Source organism: Branchiostoma floridae, chromosome 9, assembly GCF_000003815.2.
Source record: "Branchiostoma floridae strain S238N-H82 chromosome 9, Bfl_VNyyK, whole genome shotgun sequence".
Classification (NCBI taxonomy): domain Eukaryota; kingdom Metazoa; phylum Chordata; class Leptocardii; order Amphioxiformes; family Branchiostomatidae; genus Branchiostoma; species Branchiostoma floridae.
In genome coordinates, this window is record NC_049987.1 from 17,064,416 (window position 1) to 17,075,360 (window position 10,945).

General features: G+C 40.9%; 1 protein-coding gene across 1 annotated transcript; it reads right to left on the reverse strand.

The window, feature by feature from the left end:
- Window positions 1–282: 282 nt before the first annotated feature.
- LOC118423329 (glutathione S-transferase A4-like) lies at window positions 283–8,944 on the reverse strand. The gene is made up of 6 exons (XM_035831453.1): window positions 8,825–8,944; window positions 7,179–7,230; window positions 6,644–6,776; window positions 5,398–5,533; window positions 3,672–3,803; window positions 283–2,265 (listed from the first exon to the last, which is right to left on the reverse strand). The coding sequence occupies exons 1-6, from the start codon at window positions 8,915–8,917 to the stop codon at window positions 2,149–2,151; spliced, it is 663 nt and encodes a 220-aa protein (XP_035687346.1). The 5' UTR covers window positions 8,918–8,944; the 3' UTR covers window positions 283–2,148.
- Window positions 8,945–10,945: the final 2,001 nt, after the last annotated feature.

The following is a 10,945-nucleotide window of genomic DNA, read 5'->3' on the forward strand; positions in this document are numbered from 1 at the left end:
TCCCTTGTTGAATTAAAGTTTGGCTTAAAGTATGATTGTATTTTCATTGCATCATAGATATCAGCTGTGACGTTTCTGCCATTCTTGCATAGCACACCAGAGACCTCTAGCGGATGTTTGTAAAGGTGCACCAGGCTTCAGGCGTTTTGTATGTGAGTCAAAACTTCAGCGCCTTTTAGTTTATGATTACTAACGATACGATTGTGGGCCGTCTTTTTATGAGTTATGAAAAGCAACAACAACAACAACAACATCAACTACAAAGAAAAATCCAAGACAACGTTCTGGCACAATGACAATTTATTCAGACCCAAATACAGAGCAAATTTACACGTACTGGATTCCAATATAACTATCTAATAATCTTCTATTTAGTTGTATTTCAGACCTTATATGAAGACAAAACATTAAGATAAAGCATGAACAAATGGGTGATAGTATATTTGAAAAGCAGAATGTATGGTTTCCATTCGTGTGTCCTCGGGAGTTTCCGATCTCATTCGTGTATTGTTGGTAATCATCGGAAAACCCAAAACGTTTTCTTTCTGTGACTGCGAACGGTGCACAAGGGTTGGGAGAGAATAATCCATACTGTGTATATCTCATATGAAATTACAACCGCCTAAATATTTCCCCATTCATCGTCTTCGAACATACACGGAGTGTTAATTTAGTTACGAACTGTTAAAAACATTTGCAGTTGGAACTTCAGGGGCTCTATTGTCCACAATCACATCTCATATATTTCAAATATATATTGGTCACTTCGTATTGCCAGATGTTCGATTGAATCAAAAACTAAACCAAATATGTTAACACGCTGTGGCACATGTATTTTCTATGGTCTAAACAAATGGGTAATATATTAAATATAAATACAGCAACAGTATAGATAACGTTACATATATCAACATATTAGCGTTTTCGAAATCATGGCAAAGGCAGTAAAGTTGGTATCTCACAGAAACTGAGGCATGTTGGCGGCGTCGCTGCGTTCTTGAATTTGTGTTACAATTGATTTATATTGAGGATATCAGACCTTACAGATATAGAGAACTTACTGGTATGGCGTAAAAGACAACAAAATACAAAGCGTAAAAACAGTCGTTTTTTAAACGACGGAATTCGTTGAATGCTCTATCAAATCGCACGGCGGTAGCGACTTTGCCAACGTGTTGCAGTTTCAGCGGTCTCATGTGTTTCTCAAGTTTGACCAACGAAGTCTCTAACTTAAAGCTCATATGCTGAATTCACCGTCAGAATACAGGACTTGACAAATTATCCACGATTTCATTTTGGCTGGGTAGCAAACTAGAAGCACATCTCATACAAAACAGAGCAGGGATCTCCCCTACAAAATAAAAAATTGGTGCTCTCCTTATTGTATTATAATCCCAACACTGACTAGCTCATTGATTTTGAAGCAAAATAAGGATCTTATAACGAACATTTTGTATTGTTTCTTTAGAATGCAAATTTTAAAGAAGATTTATGAAAAAGACAAAATGCTGGAGATTTCGCCCTCGGAGGAGGACCGTGCGTTTCTCGCCTCGAACAGCGTGCGCACCACCGGAAGCTTTCGTCTCGCAAACGGTCGATACCATTTGAAACGGCCGATGTCTTGTTGGTGAACTTTTTCTCACAAATTTCTTAACCATTTTTCAAGACATTGTCGTGTGATTGTAATTTTTTTTTACTTCTTCACTAATTGTTATCCCCCAAAAGTTGTGATACGCTAGAATATAACATCGACCTGTCAGCGATATGGCAACGAACTTTCAAATGGAATCGACCATTTCAAACGGCACCGACAGTTTCAAATGGCATCGACCGTTTCAAGTAGCATTGGCCCTTTCAAATGACAACGACCGTTTCAAGTAGCATTGACCCTTTCAAATGGCAACGACCGTTTCAAGTGGCATTGACCCTTTCAAATGGCAACGAACGTTTCAAGTGGCATTGACCCTTTCAAATGGCAACGACCGTTTCAAGTGGCATTGACCCTTTCAAATGGCAACGACCGTTAACGATTTGAAAATCTAACTCACAGATGTGGCCATTAGACTCATGGGGAGATCCCTGCAGACTAACGTTGAATTTTGGAAAGAAACTGGTCCCATTGTTACAAACAGGCGTTTTCCTTGGATCTTACGAAAGGATGCCCTGCACTAGTTCCACATATTTGTCGTCTGCAGGCGGCTTGCGGTGACTGGAGTTGAGATATTTGGCCAGGTTGGGCACTTCACGCATGTAGCTTAGAAAGTCCTGAAAATAAAATAAAAGAGAGATAGATTCTAATTTGACTTAACGAGCGATGTATTAGGACAATGTATTGGTTATACAACATTAGAAGTTATATACTACATGTACATCTTTTGTACTTCTAAGTAGTCTTGCTGCCTTGCAGTTCCTTTAATTCTCGCAAAGGGGCGCGAGGTAATCATCACACTGGTCCACCCGGTCGGTATTCGGTGGTACCGTGGTGGCGCTCTGCACACAGAACTGATAAAGATGTTTGGACGCTGAAAGAACTGGGAAACGTTATGCCGGTACTGTCATCATGCTCTTGAATATAAATGAGGCTCAACACGAAGGCACTTCTCTGATTGTCTGACACTTGGATTGTGGCCGCGCCCCTTATACCGTCTTTCTCACGACTAAAAAGGCAGGGTCGATATCCTAAGGCTTCAGGCGAGAGTCAATCCTGTGTGGAAGGATGGATATTTCACTGATGCATGAGATCTTCAAACTCATCCATGATATTAACGCCAACGTGCGGAAACGCCTTACCACTGCAGCTGAAACCCCACTTAACGCATCATGCCAAATAGTAACATTTCAAAAGTAATCTCCTGATAAAGTGCCTCTGACTCTCAACCACTTACCAACACCGCGAGAAACGCTCACTAAGCTCCAAATGGAACAATTCTAGCGTAATGGTACTAGCTCTCAGCCCAGAGCCGGTCCAAAACAATCGCTCAAGCCTTTCAATTGTGTTAGAAGAGTCATTGGTCTAGCACGTAAAATGCGGATCAGTAAAAGGGTATTACTCTCGAGAGGCCTTGTTCCTAGGTGTATGACTACTTCAGGCTAGAGAAAAGTGTGAGTAGCCATTAGCTTGGGAGTTAACGCTGTTCTGCGTCGCTGAGCACTGCACTTTTCAGACACAAGTCCCGGTGAAATTCTAGCTGTCATGATGGAGAATTGCTAGCGAGGTGTAAAGATCCCATGATCACCAAGTTTGCGTTGCGGAAAAAGTCGTAAAATTGCAGTAACATTAGGCTTAAAAGCAGACTTTGTTCAACAACAAAGGTCTTTGCGTCTTCTACATCGACCGATCCACACTAACAGTAAAGACATAAACGTCCATTTTTGAATTAGCAAATTTTGCCAACTTTCTTTGATAAAAAGGACTGGTACATGCTTAGTCTAATCCATAAAGTTTTAGGTTTCACAAATACACACAATAGAACAATAAAACACAATAAAACACGTCACAAAGTGTTAGTAATACCCTTAACTATGTCTTTACGAAAGCAAAATGTGTAGTACTGGTATTTTTTTAAGACTTAGTTGAGTTTTGAGTTCTCCACGTTGAAACAACAAAAAAACACCTTTTTTTTAACAACAAAGAACGCTTGAAAAACGGATCAAATGTGTTTGGCCCCCACCTCCAACTTGGAATAATCCTCCAGTGCGTAGGGATACAACTCCGATATGGTGAGAAGCGGTTCCAACAAGGCCACATCAGCAAACGTCATGCCCGTGCCGACCAGGAAACCCGTCCCGTTGTCATCAAGGGCCTGCAAAAAGTTACGGGGAAACATTGTCAGAGGCGGCGGCAGGAAATTTCGTCTGGGGGGGCGAACTTTTACTGACAGAATTTTGCAGCACACGCTAACGTAGCGCAGGCGCTACCCGTCGCGCCGGAGGCGCGACCACCCTAGGGGGGTCCGGGGGCATGCTCCCCCGGGAAAATTTGAAATCTAGATCCTCTAAAACGGCATTTCATGCGTTTTGACGGGCAAATTTTGCTGCCAGACTAAGCTAAGTTTGATGGCAATTCTGTTAGAAAGACACATGGTTTTAGTGAGGGCGATGCCCACAAAATATTTTCACGATTTCGAGTGCCGAAGGTGCGAGCTGTTGCAAGGTTGGTCTTTGGAAATTTTGAAATCTGCACCCTCTGAAACGACATTTTCTGTATTTTGAGGGACAAGTTTTGCTTGCAGACTATGCTAAATCTTATGCCATTTTTGTCAAAGAAAGAGATGTTTGAGGGCGATGACCTAAGCTACCACGCACAAATTTTCACCATGTCGTTGTGAGCGCCGGAGGCGTAAGTCATCGCTAGGGAGGTCCGGAGAAAATTTTAAAATCTTGACCGTCTGAGACGTCATTTCCTGAATTTCAGTGGCACATTCTGCTTGTAAACTAAGCTAAGTACGATAGTACAATTTCTATTGGTTTAAAAGATTTTTCAGAGCAATGCTCCCGCAACATATTGTCCTGCGTCGAAGGCGCAGTCGTCACAAGGGAGGTCTGGCGAAATTTTGAAATCGGGACTCTCTGAAACGCCATTTCTTGCATTTTCAGGGGTAAACTATGCTGTTAGACTAGCTTGATTTTATGAAATTTCCATCATCAAAAAAATACACAAGGTTTCAGCTTGATTTTTTGGGGGGGCGACGCCCCCCCAACATATTTTCCGGGGGGGCAGCTGCCCCCCCGGTGCCGCCGCCACTGATTGTAGAACATGCGACATGCTATGTTGCGTACTTCTGTGCTTAGTCTCATGCTAACACGCCTTATGTGGCTTCTTGAGGTTTATGGGCAAAGTTATCAACCAAGGATTCAAAAGTTCGTTATTTTGAATTCTCTAAAACTGTCTTAGAATAGAACGCGATGGCATCAAATACTGTAGGGGCATTGTCACTAGAAAGCTTTACAACAACGCTTGTAGCTAGATGTTAGGCATGATATGTCGTTTAGTGTCATGTAACCTTCGAAGCTGGTGTGTTACGCCGAAGGGCGGTTATACCGGCTATATAGATACAGATACAGAAACTGGTGTGTTACGCCGAAGTGCGGTTATACCGGCTGAACAGATACAGGTACAGAAGCTTGTGTGTTACGCCAATGGCACGCAGTTATACCTGCTAAGCAGAGGCTGGTGTGTTACTTCGAATTACTGTTATACCAGCTATAAAATTTAGATATAGATACAGAATACTTCGAAGGGCTGTTGTCGATTGTTGGCTATACAGATACAGATACAAAAGCTGATGTGTTTTGACGAAGAGCGATTATACAGAAGCTGGTGTGTTACACCAAAGGGTTGTAATACCGACTATATACGTATACTTAAATATGTACAGATACATGCTATAGATTGACCTGCTCGAATATCGGCAGCCATCTCGGCAGCACGTTGTCCTGTATCTCATCCTCTGCTGCCGACCGGTCCGGTGCGAAGGGGAGGGCGTTGAAAATCTCGTTAAAGTCCCGCGCGCCTTCAGCCAACATGTCACACCTGAAAGAATAGGATTTATAGTAATAAGTTTATTTGCAAAATCACGCCCGAGGGCTAATTGCAGGTACAGTCTCAAAGTAATTAAAGTATATAACAAAGTGGAATTTGTGTTTTAATAAAAATATAGGCTCTTGGAGATCTTCTAAATGGCAAAAGTTCGGCGAAATTGCGGAAACAGTTTGGAACACAATAAGAGCGACGACATAAAAGATTAAAGACATACCAGTAAGTACTGTTCTTCAAAAATCATCACAAGTTTAAAAAAAAATGACAACTTTCTCAATATTGTGTAAATGTCATGACTTCATATCAGATGTTCTTCTGGGACACAATGCCATCAACCCAAAACATACTCAACGCAATATTATGGTTCACTAAAACGACGAATGTATGTACATACATATGTCAAACCCTACATCTGATTTAAGCAATGTCATCATGCTTTGTCCAGTTGTAGAGTTTGATTTAACTGTAAATTGCATTTCCACGGATGTGTAGCCTTCACCAATGTAACGGAAACCCTAATACAGTAACATATTCAGAAACTCGGAGAGCACCTGTGTTCTAATGGTGTAAGCAACCTCGCCGTTATGAGTGCGCATATATACAGTGTGATGTAAGTTTATTTTTATTTTTTTATTGCAACATTAATACAGTACAAAACATAGTGGTGCCCCCACTCAAGCACACAGGCTTATATTAAAGACACCACTAGACAAAACAACAACACAACATAGGACAAAAAAGATGAAACGGGTACGGGAACGCCTAATTCTAAAAAGAAACGGACGGATAAACTTATGTTACCAATAGTAAATGATAAGGATAGTCAAAAAGCAATTATTAAAATCGTTTTGTTTCGGATAAATATGATTGAGTTATGGAGAGAGTTTGGGAATTCGAATTTACATCAGATGTCAGTAAAGCCGATCCTGATGTAAGTTTGAATCTATTAATTTGTAAACAGTCTTTTATCTAGATGTGCTGGCCACGTGGATATAATTTTCGTCTCAGGGGATTTGACCTCTGACCTTACCCCCAATCCAACACAGACCCTATGTATACATATGGGATTACGTTTAGGGTATGATATCTGTGAGAATTGCGTACTTAGCCGACTCCACGTTGTTCTTGCCATAGAGAGCAGCCCGTCTGGCAATATGGCGGACGATAGCTCCCACCTGGACCAACTTTACACCGTTTATCTCCAGCAGAGGCAGTTGGAGAAACAACAGGTCTCCACCTGGAACAACAGTAAGGAATTACAAAACGTTACCGAACTAAAATTTTCAAAATTCCAATCCAGAGGGAAATCGAAACTTACTCCTAAATATTGACAATCAGTGCAGTCTTCGTAAAGGGAAGAATTATTTATTGCTTTCTCACACGTCACGATACCACGTGACCGGCATGCAAGTTAAGCCGTGGCCGGCACACGAGATAACACGTGGCCGGCACGTGAGATAACACGTGACTGGTACGTGAGATAACACGTGAAAGGCAGGTGAGATAAAAAATGTCACCAATGAAAAGTCACAGAGTAACTGGAAGATTTGAGTCTGTATCGCCTCCGGGTCAACAGAACGATCTATCATCACCCACGTATACAAACAGTATATATGATATGCAAAACAGTTCAACTTACCTTCCCGAAGCTTTTCTAACTCGTCTTTCGTTTCAACGTATTTCTCATCGAACTGAAAAAGAAAGAGAAAAAATACATTCCAAATGTTTCGTACATTATCCATGTTTTGCACCGTATTTAATGAATATTTCTTATGTAGCTATTAACGCAATTTATAGATATACATTTGATACAATGAGCTATTAATTTGCCTTAATCATTGAGAGTAATTACACCGAGGTTAAAACCACTTACTCTCAGTAAAAGTATGCTTTTATACCTGTTTTCTACTGTTGTTAGTCCGTGATCATTGTATAATGGATAGGAGGGAAATGGATATCATTACTAGGAAGGGCACTTGGCTATGTTGAAGCACATTTCAGAGTAGAAATCTATGGCTGTTTCTCCAGAAATTGAATACTTTTATCTGGGTCAATGAGTTCACGTTACATGTTTTCTTCAATGCGACAGAGTCGTTTCAACTGAGAACGACAAATATATTTGATACGTTTCTTGGGATATTCTAAAGACGAACAGTTAATTTGATTTAATCGTGGACCTCATTTACACGCAGATTACATGCTAGTCTATGCTACAGAAAACTGTATTTCTGTTAACACCACACAATACATATGTCTACCAAAATGTTAGGAATTTCATCCTACACTGCACACAGAAAAGAAATCAAACCCAATAGCACCCGCTTCAGATTAGAAGTAGCGCAATTAGCCTTCGAGCATGAATTTGCAATAAAGATTATAATCATTAAAGTTTATCACCGCATTTGGTGACTATTGAAGTGTGGTTAATTTGTGGTTTACGAAGTGTTATTAACAATAGGAGAATGTATAACATTTCAACAAAGGAAAATCCTTTAGCAGTGATCGGTGTCAGAAGTTCGAATACTCTTCATGACAAATTGCATGCATGTATACAGTTCCTAGTGGAATATATAGTCAAACTACGAAACACATATGCAGTTCCAAGGAAACCTGCCAGAGGGCACCAACGTATTTCGTAGCAGAAGGAAGGCCTATCTACCACCCAAAACCTAGATCATAACATGTCTAGAGCACGAGATGGAAAACCCAGAATTTCAGCTGCAGTACCAAGGAAAGCCACCAGGGAGTTCAACATTAATCATTTCTTTGATAGAACATGACCTGCGAACATACCAAGTTTTATGACAATTCATTCATAGCTGCTTTAGTCCTTTTGTTATACTACATACACATACTAGTATACTTTTATACATTACCTAAGATATAACGTGCTCGGTGTAGGTATTAATTATTAGCTCCTGTATCAGATATGCTTGATTTTCTAGATGAAGTCTGTAAATTACCAATATGTGTTTGAAATGTTGATTGCTAGCATTTGAATGTCGCGACCTACATACAGAAAATCACACTCATTTCTCTGTGGGTGTTCCCGCGCCTGTTTCTCGGTAATTGAGGCATTGCCACTCCAAACCAATTACAGGTCGCGACCAATTAGAATCTGCATAATTAAACACCATCAACTGCCAATCAATTGTCATTTGATACAGTAATTTCTTTGCCCAAAATATTCTTGTTCAAGCTTTTAATCGTCGTTATGTCGGTCGTATCTTCGGTGACCCAGAGTGACATGGATTAATACTTGATCTACCAATGAACGTAAGTCACCTCTATCCCGGCTGCCGCCAACATCAGCCGGACACTCTCGGCCTGCCCTCGGCCGTTGAAGTAGGTCAGCTTCGGTTTTCCCGGCTCGGACATACTGGTCGTCTCGGTCAGCTCTCTGGTCAAACTACAGACATAAAGACACAAGAACATCTTCTCAATCTTTAGTAATATTGAACAAAGGCGGTAGCTAGGAATGGAAAGGTTTATAAGCAACAAGTATTATCTAGTTTGCAGCACGTAAAAATCATCCATGATCATGATAATTCTACTTTTTACGTATTACATGAGGCCTGGTCGCATTCATCGTACGATTGTCGTACGATTGCAAATTGCAGTGGTCATTCTTGGCATAGTCTTACGTACACATAGTCGTACAGCAGGTAGCTGTCCTATTACGGAAATGTTGTCTTACATTATAGATCCGTGTCTATGACAATCTTCTGGAAAATTCTACGACATCAACGAAGATCGTACCACTGCCCGCGACAAATGTGACCACACCTTTAACGATAAATGGTCTCGAACAATATGGCCGCAAAAAGATGCCTCCAAATCCTAAAATGAACCTTCGGAAGCAAAGTATGTCCTCTGTAGGTGCTCTGAAGAAAACAACTGTCTGTGTTGATTCAGACTACACAGTACAATCCAGGCTCTTGTGTGGGCAGCCGGATGTTTGTATAAAGATGACTGAGGAAGCGGATGTGCATGTCTGATGAGTGACGTTCGTATAAGAGTTATGTGGACAGCGATTATAGAGAGAGCAAGCTTACACGCCGACATGTATCAAATGTCATAGAAGTACAGCGGCTTTACCTCTCCAGAGTGCTGAAAATCTTGCAGTTGTGTCGCGTCTTATTGATTTTATCCAGATCTACCAGGCAATGCAATCTCACATAAAGAAGATGATTGTTGAATGTATCATTTATCATTCCCATCCTTCTACACTGGGAAATCCAACAGCGAAACCGCCAGTTTGGATGTACCCTGCTTTCTCAACCGTCACCCTTATTTCCTGATAGCCCTGCTTATAAATATTAATGAGCTTACCCTTATATATGCGAGACCTCTTTTGAAACTAAGAGTGACGGTTGAGAAAGCAGCGGTACATCCAGACTGGCGGTTTCGCCGTTGGATGCCCCTGCGCAGGAGGATGATCATTCCATGAAATCCATGAAGCATATGCAAATGATAAAGATTAGCCCTACGACAGATCACATAGTGTAAGGTCGTTTTTTTGTATATTTGTATAAACCAGTTTATAGTTTCCAGATATTGTGCCGGAAAAGATGCCGTATGCAGCGAAAGGAATTGTGTTGAAACGACGACAAAAACATAACTGTGATGAATTCTACTAGAACTGTATACTATGTATACGGTCCCATTTGCACTAGTGTCCATATGGGTTGTAGCACCGGCCAGGCTCTGAGGCCGGATAGCCCTCTAAGGTTTACGATTACGTGACGGTGTCTGTTTGTTGCCGGGTCCCATGTTAATTTTAAGTGCTAGTTTGATAAAAATTGGCCCTTCTAAGCCCCAAATTATCCCGGTGACCGCAGGATGTCCTACGGGGCCACATAAACGTCACGCCCGAACTTGCAAAAAGTCTCCTTTTTCCATTTGTGACCGTAACATACCATAGTTTCCCTCTAAGTCACAAAATCTATTATCCAAGTCACGCATACTAGCCAAATGTCTCGTTTTAATAGGTCCCGTGCCTGCCGCGGTAAAAGGTTTATCTGCATGCCAATGATAAGGGTAAACCATTATGTCACATTTGTTTCGTCTCTAACACTAGTGTTGCGTAGGGCCCACCCGGTAAAAGAACGGCTGATTCGTAAAAAAGATCCTAACGGTTATACAAGGGATTTGCAGTCGTTCAGAAGAAACTAGAACACTATGCATTTTATATGCCTCTAAAGGCCTTTGCGATCATGATGATTTCTTCTTCTGTATTAAAATATTACTACCAATAATCATCAAGAGCCATTCATTCAAAAGAATACTCTTTATCCAACCACTGACACTGTTGCAACTCATAACGTTTAATGGAGCACTATTTGATGATGATTGAATTCTAATCAAATCAAGGGATATGTGAGCATATTTTCTATTAACAAAAGA